At 39.5% G+C, this 22,108-nt stretch overlaps 3 protein-coding genes across 3 annotated transcripts; 1 reads left to right on the top strand and 2 right to left on the bottom strand.

Moving 5' to 3' along the window:
* Positions 1–405: 405 nt before the first annotated feature.
* Positions 406–6,412, bottom strand: LOC147500778 (uncharacterized). Its single transcript, XM_086563680.1, has 3 exons — positions 5,862–6,412; positions 2,766–2,949; positions 406–2,659 (listed from the first exon to the last, which is right to left on the bottom strand). Exon 3 carries the CDS (start codon positions 2,203–2,205, stop codon positions 406–408), a length of 1,800 nt encoding a protein of 599 aa, XP_086419806.1. The 5' UTR covers positions 2,206–2,659; positions 2,766–2,949; positions 5,862–6,412.
* Positions 6,413–7,919: 1,507 nt separating this feature from the next.
* On the top strand, positions 7,920–9,931 carry LOC147500777 (uncharacterized). The gene is made up of 3 exons (XM_086563679.1): positions 7,920–8,248; positions 8,312–9,154; positions 9,763–9,931. The coding sequence occupies exons 1-3, from the start codon at positions 7,920–7,922 to the stop codon at positions 9,929–9,931; spliced, it is 1,341 nt and encodes a 446-aa protein (XP_086419805.1).
* Positions 9,932–12,469: 2,538 nt separating this feature from the next.
* Positions 12,470–20,613, bottom strand: LOC147500776 (putative disease resistance RPP13-like protein 1). The gene is made up of 3 exons (XM_086563678.1): positions 20,412–20,613; positions 13,894–14,727; positions 12,470–13,506 (listed from the first exon to the last, which is right to left on the bottom strand). The coding sequence occupies exons 1-3, from the start codon at positions 20,611–20,613 to the stop codon at positions 12,470–12,472; spliced, it is 2,073 nt and encodes a 690-aa protein (XP_086419804.1).
* Between the last annotated feature and the right edge of the window lie 1,495 nt (positions 20,614–22,108).

Raw genomic sequence — 22,108 nt, 5'->3', positions numbered from 1 at the left:
TTAATATTTCTAAGAAACATGATTGGGCATCCCTTTTTCAGAGTTAATTGATGTGGGGGCAGGCCACCTGGTGCAATAGAATTCAAAAATTCTTGTTGATATAAGTTCCTCAGATCAGGTGGAACAATATCAAATGAGTAGTAGGTTTTTTCTTGTCCTGGGAACATGTCTATAATCTGATTATTGAGTTTGTCGACAACATCATTCCTCGGTGTTAAAATAGCCCTATCAATAATGTAATTACTATTACATCCATTAAGACTTCGATGAAGGATAAACAAAATCTATTAGATCATTTATTATTGAATCACTTGTCGAGGGCAACACAATGTCATCGGGCAATCTAATCATTCTATCATCATCAATATAAGGCTCGTCACCATTTCCCCACACGTAATAGAAAAATCAGCAAACCATGGATCGGTTTCGCACGCACGCATTTTTTGTTAGAGAAATTACTTTTACCTTGTTCCAGAACCATGACCTAACAACAGATGCGTCAATCTCTTGAGCCCTTGTAGAACGCGGAACAACAGGAAGTGTTTGACGGAAATCACCTCCAAGAACAAAAATTTTTCCACCAAAAGGGAGGTCAGAGTCGGTGATATCTTTTAAGGTTCTATCAAGAGCTTTAAAAGCGTGTTTATGAGCCATTGTTGCCTCATCCCATATAAGTATATCTGCACAACACAAAAGCTTGGCAAGTGCAGAGCGCTTACCAATGTTACATGTCGACAGGTAATCTATATTTATTGGAATGGCAAACCTCGAATGTGCAGTTCTACCCCCAGGTAATGCAATGGCTGCTATCCCTGATGTGGCTGTCGCTATAGCAATATGATTATCATTCCTTAAAGATGCAAGAAGTGCTCTATATAAGAATGTCTTCCCTGTACCTCCTGGTCCATCAATGAAAAAAATAGAATGTTTTTTTTCTTTAACAAATGAAAGGATTTCATCAAAAGCCATTTTTTGTTCAACATTCAAGTTTTGAATCGCCATAAGGTCCCCTTCTGGAATTTGCAAAGATCTCTCTTCAACAATAAGCCTTGTTAAATCAATATCCTCGTCAATGCCCCCAATAATGTTGGGTAAATCATAATCAGTAATTTTCTTTTGTTTCTCAGCTAAAATATCATCAAGTTCCTTCAGAAGACGATTAATAAATAGTTGGGTATTTCTATTTCTATCATTTGTCGAAGCGTAGTCCTCGATCATAAATGGGTAGTATTCATTCCAAAGTTGTCTTACTCCACTTGGCTGACAATAAATTAAGATGGTAGCGAACAATCGTCTTAAAGAAAGAGGCATATGTGTACTTGCAGCCTCGCTTAAACAACTTTTGATGCTGTCATCATCTTCAAGTAAACCCCTTTTTCTAGCTGATTCCTTAAAAGTGCCCACATGCTCACCATTGGCTGTAAGTAAATCGTTAAAAGAAGTAGGACCTCTGACATGTAACAATAAAAGGCGCAAGTAATAGCGTTCTCCTTCCATAGGAGAAACTGTTGCAATTCTTCCGATCGTTCTGCGATTGCGACTTCTACGGAACCATTCCCTACGAGTTGAATCCCAATAAAAGTATTCTGGAAACTCCAAATACAGATATTGGCGTGCTTCCTCATTAATAAGATTTGTTGCGAAAAATTCTGTGAGCATGGTTTTCAGCCGGTGTTCATCATCTAATATATCTTCTATAAGTTCACCACTGTAGTAAGTAACTTGTTGTCTATTAGGTAGATGTATTTGCAAGGCTATAACAGAAGGAAACATGCCATTTAAAGGGAACTTATATAATCGCCAAAAAGCTTCAGGTGGGCAAATCCATCTTGCATTTACAAATTGTGTTATCTCATCATCACTACCAGATGGTTTACTACTAACTCCAAACGACACCCGATCAGGTCCTTTATAAACATATTTATACAAATATTTTACTGAAGTTATGCTGGAACAAATCTCCACATTGATATGACAATTATATTTTAAGAGAAGATAAGGATTGTATGGAACAACATTACGATTGTCTAATGTGTATTTTCCAACACTTATATGCCTTCCATTATCACGTCTCATATATGTAGCATATGAATCAGTACCATGTGAAGTTGAGTGTGAAAATGACTTAGGAAATGCACTTTTACATCTACCATTTTTCATACAAACTGCATTCCTATTAATAGTTCCACATGCGTTATGCATCATATGTTTTGTAACAGCAGCATACAAATCAGGATCCGTATCAGGATCTGGAATTTCAGCAGAAACAATCTTATCTATATCTTCAGGATTATTTATTTTATCATCTTCATGGAGGATGATGAGAAAATGAGCATGTGGAAGGCCTCTTTTTTGAAATTCTATAACATGAACTTGTGCAATCACTCTACCTAATATATGTCTGTTAAATAAATCATGTTTAAGTTCCCCTAAAATAGAATGGAATGTTCTGGTGGCCACATCTGGTCTATCTTGTGTAATGAGGTCTAGGTCTAATTCTCGTGTTATTGCATGCCAAGATGAGTTACATGTGACAGCTTATAAATAAATCTGGTTTTCCATACCTCCTTACCAACGCCATTGCATCCCGATATCGGTGATGCATATCCGAGGGCTACCGTATGAGGCGGTGGAAGTATGATCCTTCTACCAATGTTGCCTAGTTATCATAAGTGTAAATAAGTTAGTTTTCAAAAGATAAAAAGTAAAAAAAGAGAATGGCAATTAGTTAATAATATGAATATCGGAAGACAAATATAATGCACCTGCAGATGTTTCCCCTGCATTTAATGCATCTTGAATGCCTTGGTACAGTTCAGCTCTAATATTCTTTTGATTATCCCGATAATACCTCATTTTCATTGTTTCAATTTTGACGCACATATCAACGACAAATTGTTGCAGAAGACGACACCCCAAAAGGAACAATGAGACCTCCATGGGGCGAATCTGAAAGATGTAGAAACATGAGCGATTAGCTCATTAGATATATGGTTTTGTCAAAGACGTTGTTAACTCTCTGAAACAACTATGAGTTTAAATTCTATAATTTGTTGTAATTGTTTGATATGTCCTAAACTCTGATGACAGCAAGTTATAATGCAGTAATCCCATTTGATATACAACTATATATTCGGATATACAACAACAATGTATTGTCTCTAGTATTCTCGACGGCTGTGTCAGTGCCCAACTCTGAAAATAAATAAGTAGGTCTTCGTGAAATGTCATGTGTAGTTTAACAATCTGTTTGTAGAGCGTGTTTAATATAAGCTTGTGACTTAGGGCTACGAGCGCATGAAAGCAATAAGAGGAATTAGAATTCATATATAAACTATTAAAAGAATTGAGGGCATAAATAAATAAATAAAACTTATACACACTGATATTAATTGTAAGAATGAATATTAACGAACTATCAATGAAATAGTCATTATACAGCCCAATAACAAAAAGACATGTCAATCCATAAAATAAAAAAGAAAGAGTCAATTACATTATCTAAGGTTTATGCAACCAAACACTGGCGAGCAAAGATTTTTTTAAATGAGATAGTTGAATGACATTTCAGTAAATATTATTAAATGCATGGTCGTATTAAGACATTGGAAACATTTGATACGAAGACTCGCATTAGCATAATACTTGGTAGCACTCATAAAAGTACAGTTGCTCATTGAGAGACGATAATGCTGGCACAGCAGTCCCATATGCCAAAAATAATTCAAGCCTGAACAGTAGTGGACAAAAGAATGGTCGGGACGACATCTAAAATGTATTTTGCAGGGCTAAGCTGAGAATAAAAGTGAAACACGGAATCTGGCAATTTGTGCAACTATCAATAACTGCAAGGAATTTCATAAGATCAATATAACCTGTATAATGCAATTTCCATAAGTTTCATAAATGTTATTTTTCACCATAAATTCAATCTCATTGTCTATCTGAAAACAGTTAAAATTCTCGTAGCTCGAAAATGGTTTATTCAGGATATTTGCTTTATAAATTTCCATGCAGGAAAAATAACAGATGATCCATAACCGTTGTAGTTTTTATGGTTCTAAGAGTGTCGCACATGATGTCAAGAAACTGTGAATAGCTAGTGCAGAAGACAAAAATTTCAGGGCTCGTATTGTGATTCTATAGATATGGCGGAGATACTTTTGTGAATGAGATGTAAATCTGGGGAAGCTAATTTTGGTGGGGGTATGTTCCAACAGTGGGATCGCCATTTGAGACAGAAACATTTCTCACTAACATCACTTACTTAGCAGAGAGTGGGTATGAACTTTGAGTGATATCCAGTAAATTATAAAGCGCATTGTTTTGTTAGAGTGATAACAGGCAAGGTCTCAAGGACTGGTTTCCTGTGGTAAGAATTCTGAAGGTTGTACATGGTTGATGAGCTTTTATGTTTTTTCTTTTTGGTCAACTGTGCTAAAAACTAATCCTTGTAATATTTTGCTAGGGGCAGTTTTATTTTATGTTTTCTTTCATCTCATTCAAGATTTTCCTGGCGTGAATTATTTTCTTGCAGAAGGGGTCATTACAACACTTGGTAACTAATAGGGGCAGAGTCTATAAGCTAGTCCATCCGTTTGTTTGGAATCTTAATTCCTAAAGTTAAAGAGCTTGCAGTGACTGGTGAAGTCTTTACAATGAGTGATGGTTTGGCATGCAAGATACTCTGCTGAAGTGGTCTTAGATTGTTGTTGTAGTCCTCTTTGATCTTATATTAGGTGAAGATTAAGTAGAGCATGGTGTGTAAAACCAATGCACCAGGTGCAAGCATAAATGAAGAACAAAGTCAAACAGCTTAGGTTGAAGTTAGTTATACTGTAGGAAAGCCTAATATAGTTGATAGTTGGACATATATACATGTACTGTGGGCGACAACATATAAAAACTGTTTAATAGTACTGCCATAATGTCAAGGGTATCTGTTCCTGTGAATACTGTTTGAAGTTTTGAAGTCTGTTTATATGAGCAATCTATACCATCTAATCCGGTGTTTTGGCCATCCATCTTATCTATGTTTGTCAGAACGGTTTAAGGTTTTGAAGTCTGTTTCAGATGTAAGAGCTTTGGTTTATATAAGCCTCAGCTTCTAATCCCAGCGTACTTACAGTCAGTATTTTTCCAGTTGGTTCCTCCGAAGTACTTGCAATACAGCCTGAACACTGAAACTGTTTTCATTGCAGGAAATGAAAACTGAATTCCATTTTGTTGTTTGTGTAGGCAGATGAAGAATGTTAGATAAGTAGATGCAATGAACTGTATCAGAAACTTAATTTTATCGATGCATGGACTTCCAAGCATCTTACAGAGGACATGCTTAGTTTACATCTCACTCAACTTCATTTAGAGGGTGACTTCCCTCAAGCATCGTTTAGTAAGTATTTAATACCTTATCTCAAACCACAACAGGTAAACTTCCAATGCAATTGATTATCTAGCCAAGGCATGAAAATTTGAAATATCTCCAAGTCCGGGACATACAAAGTAAAGAAGCTAATGAAAGCTAAAGAAAAGATGCACTGATCAATTAATAAAAGAGTGCAAGATAATCCCAAAATCGTTGAAGTGTTCAGAAAAGAATATTGCTATATACAAAAGGAAGAAGTAGAGATTTTAAAAAACAGAAAAAAGAAAAAGATATTTCAATGAAGCTATATATGAGCTTGTCTGAGATAAATGATCACCTCCAAAGCGTTTTCTCCAGTATGGATAAATTTTGGTAGCAGCCTCATTTAACAATTAACAAAATAGTAGCGGTAGTAGTTACCAAATGCAACAATTTGTAATAAAAGGAAAAACTTTTATAATCAATATAAATACTGTTGAATGAATTTTGTGCATACCTGCAAAATATACGCATAGTAGGTGCGGCAACTTATTCTTCTTGTACCACTGCGATGTACACCCAAGTCCCAACCATATTCACCAAAAGGAAGCATAAGAGGATATTGTAACGGGTCATAATATCCAGCAGTGTCAGGAATTGGCGAAGGTTAAGCCCGATTGTGTTTGTACAATAATATCTCTCGCTTCCATTCTCTCTGGATCAGTATCTCCTATCAATACTGCAGCAACTTGTGATGCTGTGGGTAGAGCATGCTCCCGACGGTCTATTCTCAATTCTTTGATAATGAGCCGACAACTCTGTAAATCGTTTCTCTGTCCAAGTTGTCTAAAAAGCGCCGACAAAGGGATTATTGCAATTATCTAGGATATTTTTCAAGCGTAGATATAACATCCGCCCGTAATTTAAGGTTTTCAGAATTCGATTCTCAATCTCTCATGGTGTGTCATAGATGTACATCTGTAAATATCTAGGTTTCCTATTAGGTCCCGGCAACAAACTTCCAATCCTATGATAAATAGAAGCTCTTGCACGAAATGAGAAGACGCCATCTTTACCATTTGCAAGATCTTTATCAAAATCAACACCCATTGAAGTAAACGCAAATATATGATTGTAGGGAGCGGATGTTTTCTCTAAAATGTTTACCAAGGTCACCACCATCAAGAAATAGTTGAACTAATTCGGCTGGCGCCGATGGCCTAGGAAGCTTTATTCTACCTTTTCCACAACATATCTCAGATGTCTCGTGAATGAATTGTTTGGCTCCACAGTATTGACAAAGTGTAGGTTCGGGCAACATGTAAGGATCAAAGCTTGGATCAAAACAAAACCTCTTGCACACCAGTAAAACCCATGGTGATCCTAGGCGGTCTCGAAGATGGTAGAGGTATTGGCATTACATGCGAGCTTGTTACATTACTCCACGGAAAGTGTTGATTGAGTAAAAATATAAGCCTGAGAAGGTAAAAAAAAATTAGATGCGAGTTTCATAAGCGGCGTAGAAGAACTAAAAGCATCAAACGGGAACAACAATAAATGTCACCTAAATTAGGTGTTTATGTTTCTTGCAATTTGCAATGAGGTTGTTAGTCGCAGCGGGGGGGGTCGCGAGGAATTTGTTGATGGGAATCTGAAATAAATCGTTTAAAAAGAATAAGTTATCTGAGTAAAAAATAAAGTTTAAAGGCGGAAATAAGGAATAAGGAAATGGGCAACCTTCATTAGCGGTAGAAGATAAGTGTTGTTGATTAATGTCGCCTCACGGTAGCGATTTCTATGAGCAATAGAGCATACCTCTTGTCTTTGTTGTTCATTTTCAGGAATTCTTCTTCGATGTCTGGTTCGGCGCCGCCGATGGGAAACACTTTGGGTCTGTAAAAAAATCAAAAATGAAAATGTCAAAGGAAATGCTCGTAGAGAGTAGTAATTGAAAGGAGAGTAATAACAAAACTCTGTAGAAGAGAGACTTTAAAAATAAAATAATAAAATAATAATAATAAAAAGCAAAACAACAATGAAAAGCGTCGGGGAGAGAGTTTGGAATGATGAAGAGAGGAGAGTTGGGTATAATTGAAAGGAGAACACTTGAGAGTTTGGAATGACGAAGAGAGGAGAGTTGGTTCGCGATGAGAGGAAGGAAAAAGAAAAGAGAATGTAAGCTGGCGGTTTTTGGCGGTTGTTATTTAAAGGGTTTAAAGGCTAAGCATGTTGACCAATTTACCCTTTTAATGAAGAACAAAAATAAATGGCTGTCTAACTTTTCGGTACCCTTTTCATGAAAAACTTTGTGTTAAAAGCGGAATCTGGGAACTAATTGGGAAATCTGGTATCCGCTTTATATATAAGATTATTATTATTATTATTATTATTATTTTTTTTTTTTATTTTTTTTTTTTTTCTGTTGGATTGTTCTTTGTTTCTCGGCCTTTTTAGTGCTGCCAGATCTTTTTATTCGGTGTCTTGTTTTATCAAGACTTTCTACAGATTTGGGGCTCAGTCCTCCTTTTTTGCTGCTGCCGTTGTTTGCACTTGGTGATTTATGATGATGACCGATATGACAGTATCTAAGACATCTATAGTATCCAGTTCTGATGGATTTTCTAGTTCATCTATTCATCATATTACTAATTCATTGCTTAATAGCAACAACTTTTCAGCTTGGTCATGCTCAGTTAACTTGTTTCTTGGTGCTCGAGGGAAGGCAGGCTGGTTGCAGGGGACGCTGCCAAAACCAGCTGCAGCAGATTCTGTCAAGTTAGAAGAATGGAACACTGAACAATGTAAGATCTTAACATGGTTGTTTAATTCTATGGAGCCTGATGTTTATGAGTTGTTTATGTTCTATGATACTGTGGATGGCTTCTGGGGTGGGTTGAACGAGATGTATGCACATTCTTGAAACCAAATCCGTAAGTATGAGATTTATGGGCACGTTACTCATGCTAGCCAAAAGACTGATTCAGTGAAAGTTTATTATGGTAATCTGAAGAAGGGATGGGACGAGTTAGCTCATTATAAGTCTCAATTTCTGGCCAATATTAGTGGTATGACTCCAACTATTGCTAATGAACTTAACAAAGCATCACAGGATGAGCAGGTATACCAGTTTCTTTTGGGTCTTCGAGATGAGTATGAGACCCTTCGCTGTCAGATTTTGGGTACTTTTCCACTACCCTTTCCGGGTGAGGCTTATGCTATGGTAGAAAGTGATGAACGTCGTCCTCGTTTATCTATTAGTGTCACACCATCTTCAGAGACACCCACTCCCATTGATCAAATGGCATTTGCTGTTAATTCTGGATCTCGGTATCAGTCTTCTTTTGTTGGAAATCGCAAAAAGGAGTCATTTGTTTGTAATCACTGTGGGAATACAGGACACACTAGAGACCGTTGTTTTAAACTGCATCCGGAGTTGAGATTTAAGACTAGTTCTCAGAACTATTCTAAGAACCGTGCTCCTCGTATTGCTGCAGTGGCTGAAGCATCTTTTGAGACTCCATCAGGTGCACCTGCAGAAATTAATCGGCTGAGTTCTAGGATTGATCAGCTTTTCACTATAGTTCGGAATTCGTGTCGAATTCTACCGTCCCTACTGACTATGACTGCCTCGTGTACTCTCCACGCTCTTCATGTTAGATTGGATTCTGATAAACCCACATGGGTTCTTGATTCAGGGGCTAATGACCATATGACTGGTGAGTCTAATCTTTTTACATCCACTGTATCTACTGTCCATCGATCTATATGCCTTGCTGATGGGTCATCTACCCCCATTATAAGTAAGGGGAGGTTTGTCTTTCACCATCTATTACGCTTCGATGCATCGCATGTGCCAAGCCTTTCCCTTAATTTGTTATCTGTTAGTCAGTTAGCCAAAAATTTCAATTGTGCTGTCATTTTTCTCTCTGACCGATGTCTTATCCAGGACCAGAGTACGAGGAAATTTTTTGGCATGGGGTATGAGCGTGACGGACTTTACTATTTTGGGGAACCTCCACGGTCCACGCGCCTTGCAAGGCTCTATGTTGCCAACCGGCTCTTATGTTTTCTCTTTACAGTCTTTGAACTTATGGCATGCTCGCTTAGGACATGTTAACTTCTAGTATCTTTGTTTGTTATTTCCTGAATTAATAAAAGCTTGCGAGTCTCATAAGTTTCATTATCACATTTGTGCATTGTCTAAGCATACTCATTGTAGTTATATTTCTAGAATGCATCGTACTCCCTGTGCATTTGACCTTGTTCATTATGATGTTTGGGGACCGTCTCCGGTAACATCCTGGTCAGGACACTGCTACTATGTCACTTTTATTGATGATTATACTAGGTGTACTTGGGTTTATCTGCTCAAGCAAAAATCTGATCGAGGTTCTCTCTTCATTTACCAATTTTCTCAGAATGGTTAAAACCCAGTATAATGTTACCGTTAGGGGTATTCGATCTGACAATGCCAAAGAGTATGTTTCATATTCCTTTGTGTCTCAACTTAATCAGCAAGGCATTCTCCAACAACTTTCCAACACCTACACACCTGAACAAAATGGGGTTGCTGAAAGAAAAAACTGAAGTCTTATGGCAATTGTTCGTTGCCTTTTACGAGGAATGAATGTTCCCAAATCTTATTGGCATATGGCTATTCTGACTGCTGGTTATCTTCTTAACCGTACACTGAGTCGTGTTTTGCATAGTAAAACCCGTTTCCATCTTCTTCATCTGGATAAAGTCTTATTCTTGATAGCTCCCAGGGTGTTTGGATATACTTGCTATGTCCAAAATCGTAGTCCAAGTCGAACAAAGTTGGATGATAAATCAATCAGGTGTATATTTCTGGGATACGCTGCCTTCTCAAAAGGCTATCGTTGTTATGATCCCCATACTCGTAAGTTGTTTCATACCATGGATGTGACTTTTTTGGAAGATACACCATTCTTTGTTCCGAAACTCTATTTGCAGGAACACGATACCTTTATGGACTCTCCTTTTCCACTTGGAAATGAAAACTCTATCCATGTTTGTCCTTTACCTATTTTTGATACTAATTCACAGGTATTTGAGCAGCCTTTGCAAGAAGATGTTCGTCATTCTCATGCCCCACCCTTGCCAGACTCCTTTGCTCCTGGTGCCTCTTCCCCAGGTAACTCTACTCCTGTTTCTGAGTCTATTACATTATCTGGTCCACATGTTACTCCACCACCACCACCACCACCACTTCGTAAGTCTTCATGGGATAGGCATCCCATTGACCGTCTCATTGTTTCCTGTTGCACTCACCATCCTATTAGCGAGTTCGTTTCTTACTAGGGACTATCTAGCTCTTATCGGGATTTCCTAGCTGCATGCAACGTCTTTGGTTTCAATTCCGAGATCAGTTTCTGAGGCTTTGCATGATCCCCACTGGGTTACTGCAATCCAATGTGAAATGGAGGCCCTGGAACGGAACCATACATGGGATATGGTTTTCTTGCCACTCGGTGAGAAAACAGTTTAATGCAAATGGGTGTTTTCTATTAAGTATTTGGCAGATGGTACTATGGATCGTTACAAGGCTCGATTGGTTGCCAAGGGGTTTACCCAGGTTCCTGGTAAAGATTTCGGTGATACATTTGCTCCAGTGGCAAAACTTTCTTCTGTACGACTTTTGATCTCATTGGCATCTTCTCATTCTTGGCCTCTATATCAGTTGGATATCAAGAATGCTTTTCTTCATGGCGATCTAACAGAAACTATTTATATGGATCCTCCACCTGGTTTTCGCGGTGAGGGGGCGTATGCTGGGAAAGTGTGTTGTCTTCGGAAATCTCTATATGGTTTGAAACAGTCACTGCGGGCTTGGTTTTCTCGTTTCAGCCAGGTGGTGTTGTCTCTTGGTTTCAACCGCTGCCAATCTGATCATACTTGCTTTGTTCGAATGAACAAGTTTGGACATCGTGTCCTCCTTCTTGTGTATGTTGATGATATTATAGTTACAGGTGATGATATATCTGGCATTGCTCAAGTAAAATCTGATTTGAGTAAGGCATTTGATGTGAAAGATTTGGGGCCCCTTCGCTACTTCTTAGGCATTGAGGTAGCACATTCTCGGCATGGGATTTCTCTATCTCAGAGGAAGTATATTCTAGACTTCTTGAAGATCTGAGGCATGTTAGGATGTAGGCTAGCATTGTCACCTATGGATCCTAATCTGAAACTCTCTCCGAAGTCCGGGCGAATTGCTTTTAGATCCATCTCGATGATCGGCGTTTGGTTGGGAGATTGATTTACTTGACTAACACCAGGCCTGATGTAACCTTTGCGGTTAGTGTTGTTAGTCAATTTATGCATGCTCCTCGTACATCTCACATGGAGGCTGTTTATCATATCCTGAGGTATCTCAAGTCATGCCCAGGACTTGGTTTGTTTTATGCATCGGGTGAAGCGGTCGGAATTTGTCTTGTTATCTGATGCGGAGACTATCTTTGGTTCCAAGACAGATAGATGGTCGACATCTGGTTTATGTACTTTCTTTGGGTCACACCTGATATCTTGGAAAAGTAAGAAACAGAATGTTACTTCTAGATCTTCTGCAGAGGCTGAATATCGTGCGATGGCTCAAGGAACTTGTGAGATTCTTTGGCTACGTTCTCTATATGATGAGTTGGGTTTTTCGGTGGGACATTCTTCTAAGTTGTTCTGTGATAACAACTCAGCCATAATGCTTGCTTCCGATTCTGTGCTTCATGAGCGGACGAAACATATTGAAGTAGATATACATTTCATACGGGAGAAGGTCAAAGTCGGGGTTATTGTTCCAGTGTATGTTTGATCTATGGCACAAACAGCAGGTATGTTCACCAAACCAGTTGGACCTTCATTACTCAGGAGTTCTATTGTCAAGCTGGGCTTGATAGATATCTTCGCTCCAGCTTGAGGGGGCATGTTGGAGAATATACAGGATAATCTAAGATCATTGATTTGATCTTATCTATTATATTTGTTTCTATTGTTATCTCTTCCCACTTCAATAAATATATGGCCTCTGTTAATTACTAAGATAAGCCTTTACACAAAACTAGTAAAAGCTGTAGTAAGTTGTAATACCTTTCAAACTCAAAGTCCTCCATTTTATTAGTATATGTCACCAATCTCTATGTAGGGAATGTGCTTTATCTTCTCCCAGTCTTGTCCTCCATTTCTTCTGCATCGATCTTCCAAGGGACATTCCGTAATAATCAGGGTTTTGATTGAACTTGTTAGCCCTTCATCCGGCATGAAAGGAAGCTTAGTGCAACTTTCAATTTCCAATTTCTTTAGGGATCGAAGATAATGAAGTGATGGTAGCATAACCATCTGAGGACATTCGATACTGATAAGTTTGCAGAGGCTTTCCATGTCCTTGTTACACAGTCCAACCCAACATTCCAACTTAGGCATTTCACAAATTTCTAGAGTCTCTAGCGATTGAAATCCCGCATCACAACCAAGAAATGTTTCACCAATCACTGTCAACTCGAACATTCCAACAATTTTGAGGAACTTCAGCTTTGGAAGTTTGCCAAGAGGAGGGAGAAGACCACATTTTTCACAATCATACAAGCAAATACTCGTAAGTTTGGAAAACGATGGATCACTCACCCATGTTGGAAACATTCTACCACCATACCTTCTCAAAGTTAGCTCTTTCAAGTTTCCACAAGGTTTAAGCTCTTGAAGAACATTATCGCTATTGCCATCAGCAGTAGAGGTCCATTGCAATTCCAAGATGTTGAGATACTCCTTGTCTGCCAATTTGGCTTCCACAACTTCTTCAATGTTGTTCACCTTCTTGAGCTGTTTAATGTAAAGTGATCCTCGAATGCTATTCATGTCCTTCAATTCCATCAGTTGTCCTCTCTCTGGACCAACAATAAATTCCCTTATTGTTTGAAGACCAATTAACTTTCCAATTCCAAATGGCATGGAAGTTAACTTATTGCTCCCGCCCAACTCAAGATGTTGTTGGCTTTTAAGCCTACCTATGCTCTTTGGTAAACATAGAAGCTTTAAACAGTTTCTAAGTCTTAATGTCTGCAAAAAACAGAGTTCTTTCACATTTTCGGGTAACCATTTGATGAGTGTACAGGACAAGTCAAGAAAACGAAGATGTTTCAAATTACCAATATCTCCTGCCAACTCCTCAATATGAGTACGGCTCAAATCCAAGCGCAGTCTTGGCGTTCAATTTCAAGAATATATCATTTGGGACTTCTCTGATGGGGGACTTGTATTTAGCTAATAGTAGAAACCCTTGCAACCATACGAAACCTTAAATGTCATTGTCCGGGTAAATTCACAAACTAGTGATAAATGTCTTGTTGCTTCATCGATTCCCAGGTCATTGATCTTCTCCATCCTTAATAACTTCTTGCGGTATGCGAGCAAACTCACGCACTGCATCATGCATGTAGTACTTTCCACCTATCACTTGGAAAAACGAGTTCCTCCATAAGTGATCAAAGTAATCGCTTCCTGCGTCTTGTATCATTTTCTTTTCTCCTTCAGGTATGATGAACCCTTCCCCATCCACATTTGGACTATTTTATCCCTCTCAAAGTCATAATTTTGAGGAAACAATGAACAATATGCAAAACACTGCCTCAAATGTGAAGGCAGAGGATGATAACCACTTCTAAGATCCGGAACTATAAAGTCCCACATCTTGCTTTGTAGAATTTTGTTCCACTCATTTTCATCTACTCTGACGGAACGCATAAGGCTTCCCAGAGTCTTGGCTGCCAAAGGCAACCCCTTGCACTTGATTGCTATTTTCACCCCAATTTTGTTTAATTCTGGAACTGTATTTAGATCCGTGTTCCCAAGTGCTTCTTCTTTCAACAATGACCAACAATCTCCGTCCAACAAACACTGCAAATGATATGGCTTCCCTGCACTAACCAGCATCGAAACCTCAAGACTTCTAGTGGTTACGGTAATTTTGCTTCCTTTCAGCCCATGTCGCAAGGGTTGAAGCAGGAGCTCCCAATCATTCTGTCTCTCAACCCACAAATCATCTAACACAAGCAGAAATTTCTTATTTTGAAGTAAACTTTTCAGTTTAACTTGAAGGGAATCTAAACTCAAGAGAGCCTCAGCACTTTCGCCATTGGCGGCAGCCTCAATCATAGACCTTGTAAGCTTCATGACATCAAAATCCTCCATAACAGATATCCACATTTTCAAATTGAAATGTGCTTGCTGCTTAGGGGAAAAAGGAAACAAGTTGAAAAACTTCTTTGTCCGTTGATGATAGACATAGTCGTGGTTGTACAGGAGCTGAGCGAGTGTCGTCTTCCCAACACCTGCCATACCAACAATAGGAACAACAGAGACAACTGTTGGCTTTATCCCTCACATGAGGAGAGAGAGAGAAAATAAGTTCATTTTGCGTGGAGATGTCAAAGCACGACCCGCGCTCAGATTGGCTTTGACCAAGGTGTGACCCGCGCCCATGTCGCAGAAGACCTCCAGGCCTTTTAGCATGACCTGCGCTCAGTTTGGTCTTGACCCAAGCGCGACCCGCGCCTAGGTCTATTTTCGTGGGCTTTGCTACAGTAACCGCGAAATTTGTTTTTTTCTATAAAAACAAAATCAAGGTTTTGGAAAACCAAAAAGACTTATGCAAGCAAGCAACCAGAGAGACAAAACCCAATCTTGAAAGCTATCAAGATTGAGAGAGATAACCCTGTAAAGAGATAAGAGTGATCTAGTAAGGTGAGAGACTGAAAGAAGAGATTGTAATCTTCCTTCCCACTTTATAAAGGACTAGCTCTTGTGGAAGTAGGCACCATTGGCCGAACCACGGTAAATCTTTGTGTTGTGGTTTGCTTTTACTGCTTTACATTATTATCTGTTGTTAATAGTTGTTTAGCGAGTTGGACATGTTAGTATAAGTTGTAGTTGATATTTAGAATTTGTCTGAAGTTGAATTGTGTTCAAATACAAGTTATCTGTGTAGTGGGGGAATCGATTGGTATTGGTATAAACCCCAACAAGTGGTATCGGAGCCAGGTTAGAATAGCCTAGGGTATTATCCGAATCTTGGTCAGAAGGTGTTTGACAAAATTCCTGAGAGAAGATTTGAGGTTAAATAAGTTGTAGAGATGGACCATTCCGTGAACACTCATTATGATGAGTCCGAATAGGAAGAACTACACCATCCGGAAAGCCAAGATGGAAGACTTGCTATACCATAAAGGACTTGGCACTTCCATTGAGAATGAGGGAGTAAAACCCAAAATAGATTGATGAGGTGAGTGGAAAAAGCTTGTGAAAAGCGATTGGATACATTCGACTGGTGGATTTCTGCCGGTGTCTTTCACCATGTGTCTCAAGAGACTACAACCTCCGGTTTGTGGAAGAAACTTCGAAGACCTTTATGAGAGGAAGGGAAGGCGGAAACAAAGTCTTTGGTCGTTAAGAAGTTTCTGAATTACGAAGTACCAAGAAGGTTCTTCAATGTGCGAGCATCTTAATGAAGTCTGAGAATATCATCAATCGGATGCATTTGATGAAGATTAATTTGGGAGGCGAAGTTGAGGCTTTGTTTCTATTAGGCTCTCTACCCGAAAGTTGGGAGACATTAGCGGTTTCTCTACATGGAGCGAGCCAAGGATGGAATTGTTACCATGGAGATGGCTACCTCGTCTTTGTTGAATGAGGAGACTAGAAGGAGTGCAAGAAGCAACTCTTCTCACTCAGAGATCTTTTTCACAGAGAAACGGGGAAGAGGTAGAAACATAAAACCATCTCGTTCTAGAGGTGATGTGAAAGTAAATCTAGGGGTGAAGCTAGAACTCCTAAGGCGAGGAGCGATGTTACTATTGTGCCACCAAAGGGCCACTTCGGATATGAGTCACGGGACACTAAAGAGGGATGAGAAGAATAACTATGTACATGAAGACATGGTGTAGAGGAACGGAAACACAAGCAGAGATACTACCGCACTAGTCGACGACCTAGTGGGAATTGTGTCGGTGTGGTGTGTCTTTGTCTTAGTACCTCATGCCGAGGGATATAGAGTGGGTGATAGACCACGGGGAGCATCCTATCACGTCACACGCCGCGGGGGATTCTTCACTACTACTATTTGTAGTGAATATGGTGAAGTAAGGATGGGTAACGATGGCGTCTCGAAGATTTGAGGCATTGGTGATGTTCATGTAGAAACCAATGTCGGCTACACCTTGACACTCAAAGATGTAAGACATATCCCCGACATTAATTTAAACCTAATTTAATTTTGGGAAGTTAGATGGCGATGGCTTTGTAAACTTCGTTTGGTAGCGGGGTATGGAAGGCGAGAGAGGTTCCATTGTAGCGACCAAAGGAAAAGAAAACTTGCTCTCTTTACAAAACACGGGCTAGTTTGTGTAAAGTAGAAGTGAATCTTGTGAAGAAAGCTTCCTCCGGCGTGGCACAAGAGATTGTGTCATATGGGCATAAAAGGGATGGAAGCTCTTGCTAAGCAAAAGGCCGTGCCAGACATTAAAGGTACACATTTAAATACATGTACTCACTATTTGGTAGGAAAGTAACACAGGGTGTCTTTCCAAAGATTCCTGTCTCATAGAAAGGACAATGTCCTTGAACTAGTGCACACTGATTTATGTGGTCCTATGAGAGTAAAGTCCCACCAGGGAGCTTTGTACTTCTTGACATTCATTGATGATACATCAAGAAAGATATGGGCCTATAGTCTGAAGACTAAGGATGAAGTACTTGGTGTGTTTGAGAAATTCCACAGCATGGTGGAAAGAGAGACTGGGAAGTTGTTGAAGTGTATTCGCTCAGATAATGGGGGTGAATACATTGGGCGTTTGAAGAGTATTGCGAGTCATGGGATTACGTCATGAGCAAACCGTTCCCCAAAACACCTTAGCGAGAATGGAATAGCGGAGAGAGAATGAACCATACCATTGTAGAGGATGAGATGCATGCTATCTCACTCTAAGCTACCTAGAAACTCTTGGGTAGAAGCAATGTAATACTGACCGTGCATGTGATCAACCTATCGCCATCAAAGCCTCTGAATAGTGACTATCCAGAGAGAGTATGGTCAGGCAGAGATGTTGATTATGGATACTTGAGGGTATTTGGGTGCAGGGCATTTGTGCATATTCTGAAGGATGAGAGATCCAAGCTTGATGACAAAGCCAAGCAGTGCATTTTTCTGGGTTATGGAGATGAAAAGTTTGGTTACAAACTCTATAATCCGATTAACAAGAAGGTAATCCGAAGTCAAGATGTTGTGTTCCTAGAAGACCAAACCATAGCAAACTTTGAGGAGGGTAAGAAGCTACAGGCTTTCACTAATGATCTTGTTGATTCAGAACCAGAAGTTGTTCCTACTGTGGAACGTGCAGAAGGCATTGAGAATGCAGAGAACCATGAGTTTGAAGCTCATGATGAGAATCCTATTGCTCATGATGGGATAGAACCTATTGGTATAGAAGATGCAGATGAGATGCATGAACCACCACCAGAGCAAGCAGAAGTGCATCCTCCTGAGGCACCGGCCGGATGGGAGCGAGGAGGTCGGCAGAGAGAGACTAGCTTCAACAGGTATCCACCACATGCGTGCGTGCTACTTATCGGATGGTGGAGAACCTATGTACTATCAAGAGGCACTTGAAGGTACAGACAAAGAAAAGTAGTTGAAGGCCATGCATGACGAGATGGATTCTTTGCATAAGAATCACACTTATGAGTTAGTTGAGAAACCACAAGGACAAAAAATTCTCAAGAATAAGTGGATATACAAAGTCAAACATGAGGAGAACAATCCTCACCTAAGGCACAAAGCTCGCCTTGTTGTGAAGGGATTCGGTCAAAGGAAAAGGATTGACTTTGATGAGATTTTCTCTCCTGTAGTGAAGATGGCTTCTATCCGGGTGGTATTGGGTATGACTGCAAGTATGAACCTAGAGGTTGAGCAGCTAGATGTTAAGACAGTCTTTCTTCATGGAGACCTTGAAGAAGATGTCTACATGGACCAGCCAGAAGGGTTTGAGGTCAAAGGTAAGGAGCACCTATTATGCAAGCTGATAAAGAGTTTGTATGGGTTGAAGCAAGCACCGAGGCAGTGGTACATAAAGTTTAACTCCTTTATGGCGAAGCAAGGATACAAAAAGTTTGCTTTCGATCATTGTGTGTTTGTTCAAAGATTTCCAGATGGGGATTTCATAGTGCTATTGCTGTATGTGGATGATATGTTGATAGTTGGCCCAAACATAAACAAGATATCCAAGCTGAAGAAAGAATTGAGTAAGTCCTTTGAGATGAAGGATTTGGGTCAAGCAAAGTAGATACTTGGGATCGCGGATCTTTCGTGTGAAAAGAGTGGGAAGTTGTGGCTTTCTCAAGAAAGCTACATTGAGAAGGTGTTGAAGAGATTCAACATGGATCGAAGCCGGTCGGTTGTCCGGCTTGGTGGCGGTTTCTGCATGACCAAAGAGATGTGTCAAAGGGTGAGCATGAGTAGAGTCAGATGGAAAATATTCCTTATGCATCCGCAGTGGGCAGCTTAATGTATGCCATGGTGTGTACAAGACCGGATATTGCTTTTGCCGTTGGTGTTGTAAGCCGATTTCTGTCAAATTCAGGTAAAGAACATTGAGAAGGTGTTAAGTGGATATTGAGATATCTCAAGGGAACTTCCAAATCGTGTTTGTGCTTTGGTGAAAGTAAGCCCTTACTTGAAGGCTACACTGATGCAGACATGGCAAGTGATGTTGACTCGATGAAGTCTACCTCCGGTTATCTGGTTACTTTTGCAGGGGGAGCAGTTTCTTGGCAATCAAAGTTGCAAAAGTGTGTTGCCCTCTCCACCACAGAAGCCGAGTATATTGCAGCCACTGAGTGTTGCAAAGAGTTTCTATGGATGAAGAGGTTCTTCGACGAACTAGGGATAAACCAGAAACAGTTTGTAGTTCTATGTGACAGTCAGAGCGCCATCCATTTGAGCAAGAATCTGAGTTTTCATTCTAGATTCAAGCACATACACGTGCGTTATCATTGGATTAGAGAAGTACTCGAAGACAAGCATTTGTGTATCAAGAAGATCCATACCGACAAGAACAGGTCGGATATGATGACCAAAGTCTTACTGAAAGGTAAGTTTGATGTTTGTTGTGCTATTGCCGGAATGGTAGCACACTCCTCCTGTTGATTTGGAAATTGCATGGAGGTATCCCCCCTCACTGTTCGGGAGGGGGAGATTGTTGGCTTTATCCCTCACATGAGGAGAGAGAGAGAGAAAAAAGAAGTTCATTCTGCGTGGAGATGTCAGAGCGCGACCCGTGCCCATGCCACAGAAGACCTCTAGGCCTTTCAGCGCGACCCGCGCTCAGTTTGGTCTTGACCCGAGTGCGACCCACGCCCAGGTCTATTTTCGTGGGCTTTGCTACATTAACCACGAAATTTATTTTTTTTTCTATAAAAACAAAATCAAGGTTTTGGAAAACCAAAAAGACTTATGCAAGCAAGCAACCAGAAAGAGAAAATCCAATCTTGAAAGCTATCAAGATTGAGAGAGATAACATTTACAGAGAGATAACCCTGTAAAGAGATAAGAGTGATCTAGTAAGGTGAGAGACTGAAAGAAGAGATTGTAATCTTCCTTCCCACTTTATAAAGGACTAGCTCTTGTGGAAGTAGGCACCATTGGCGAACCCGATGTAAATCTTTGTGTTGTGGTTTTGCTTTTCCTGCTTTACATTATTATCTGTTGTTAATAGTTGTTTAGCGAGTTGGGCATGTTAGTATAGGTTGTAGTTGATATTTAGAATTTATTTGGAGTTGAATTGTGTTCAAATACAAGTTATTTGTGTAATGGGGGAATCGATTTGTATTGGTATAAACCCCAACAACAACATCATTCCTAGATGATTCTTCTGACGACGACAAAGCAAGTAATATCTATTCTACATTACTCTTGTCAGCCTCTCTACCAAAAACACGGGATTCATTAACAAAAGAAGTGGTCTGGAGCTTATTCTGCGTTGTGATAACTCCCCCAACTCCCCCAATAAACCGTCTAATATAGCTTGAATATTACTCAAGTTAGGCGCTGAGCTACATTTAAAGAGTGATGAGAGCAACTTGGTTACTTGATCCTGATTCTTCTTAAGCTTCCTACCCTCCAACTTGAGAATTTTAATTGCGATCTCATCTACTAAGTCATCTGCATCATATGCCAATTGTTCAAGATCTTGCAGCAAACCTTTCCATTCCATGTCACTTAATAACTGCTTCTCCTCTGCTTCATGGATAAAGATTTGGACTCTTTTCAAAGTCCTTTCTAGCTTTTTCAGCTTATCATCAAATCCTCCAATTCATTTATACACTGATATCCCCAAGTCAGCCAACTTTTCAAGTAGGACTTGAAGAGATGCAGATACAAACGAAGCAAACCAATACACCATGGTGTCTTTGTTGTTGCACCCCTGAAGGTTGGACGCTACTTAGTCCTTTTAGGTGGTGATGTATATGGTGATAGGAGAAGCATCACTCAAAATATATATCCACCTGACTATTCACTGACTTTTGATAATGAGTATGTTATTTATGTTAGGAGATACATATGGTGGTTAGCTTATTAGATTAAAGGGATTGAGTGTGTAGAAGAAGAAGAGAGGATGGAGGCACAAGAAGAAGGTAGGGTTTAGAGTATATATTACTCTAACCTACAATGCATATATTTATACTAGAGATGGAATAACCAAAATAGCAACAAGCTAAATAAGGTACGGTCTCACACTTATAGAATGTGTGAGACCGACATTACATACTTCAACACCCCCCTTCAAGCTGGAGCATAGGTATCGCTCATGCCCAGCTTGTTACCAATATAACTCAGAACTGGATGAATCACTGGTTTGGTGAAGATATCAGCTAACTGATCTCGAGAAGCCACATAAGGAGTACTTATCTCTTTTGTTTCAACCTTATGTCTGACATAATGACAATCTACCTCTATGTGCTTAGTTCTCTCATGAAATTTGGATTAGAAGCGATATGAATGGTCACTGATTGTCATAATGAAGAGGGATCGGTAACTGTACCTCGAAACCTAACTCATGTAGCAGATTACAAATCCACATTAACTCACCAGTCCCTTGAGCCATAGCTCTATACTCAGCCTCTGCACTAGACTTTGACACAACTATTTGCTTTTTACTCTTCCATGTCACCAAATTTTCACAAAGGAAAGTACAATCCCAGTGGTGGATCGTCTATCTGAAACTGATCCTGCATAATCAGTATCTGAATATCCAACAACATCAAAATTTCCATTAGAACGATAGACCAATCCACGACTAGGAGAACCTTTCAAATACCTCAGAATACGAATAACTGCCTGGTAGTGAGGAATATGTATCGCCCGTATTTAAAATATGTATTTATTTATTTATTTATTAATTAATTAATTTAAAATTTGTTGGATTGGATTTGGAATACGTGGGCCTGATTTATGGGCCCGAGTTTGTGTTGGGCTTTGGTTTCAAACCCAAGTATATATACATATTTTTCTAGAGAATAGGGTTTTTAGATAAAAATTAAAAAAAAAATGGAGGCGGAGATAAAAGCTCGATTGCTAGAGAGTTGGAGCACGACGATTCGGACGATAAGGATTCGTGGAGCTTTTGATTAAAGTGAGTAGTTATTTTTGCTATTTCATTGAACCTATAGTTGTTTTACGTGTATACGAAGATATTTATTTCTGTCCAA

This window comes from Coptis chinensis, chromosome 5 (genome assembly GCF_015680905.1).
Source record: "Coptis chinensis isolate HL-2020 chromosome 5, ASM1568090v1, whole genome shotgun sequence".
NCBI lineage: Eukaryota > Viridiplantae > Streptophyta > Magnoliopsida > Ranunculales > Ranunculaceae > Coptis > Coptis chinensis.
Note: the sequence above shows the minus strand (reverse complement) of the source record. Positions and strands in the feature narration are given on the sequence as shown.

Coding starts and splice junctions, on each gene's coding strand:
- LOC147500777 (XM_086563679.1), top strand. CDS start 7,920: ATGACAGTATCTAAGACATCTATAGTATCCAGTTCTGATGGATTTTCT. Junction 8,249..8,311: donor TGGGGTGGGTTGAACGAGAT/GTATGCACATTC, acceptor TACTCATGCTAG/CCAAAAGACTGATTCAGTGA. Junction 9,155..9,762: donor CCCATTATAAGTAAGGGGAG/GTTTGTCTTTCA, acceptor CAATTTTCTCAG/AATGGTTAAAACCCAGTATA.
- LOC147500776 (XM_086563678.1), bottom strand. CDS start 20,613: ATGGAATGGAAAGGTTTGCTGCAAGATCTTGAACAATTGGCATATGAT. Junction 14,728..20,411: donor TATTCAAGCTATATTAGACG/GTTTATTGGGGG, acceptor TCCTCATGTGAG/GGATAAAGCCAACAGTTGTC. Junction 13,507..13,893: donor CCAAATGTGGATGGGGAAGG/GTTCATCATACC, acceptor AGGAGTTGGCAG/GAGATATTGGTAATTTGAAA.
- LOC147500778 (XM_086563680.1), bottom strand. CDS start 2,205: ATGATGCATAACGCATGTGGAACTATTAATAGGAATGCAGTTTGTATG.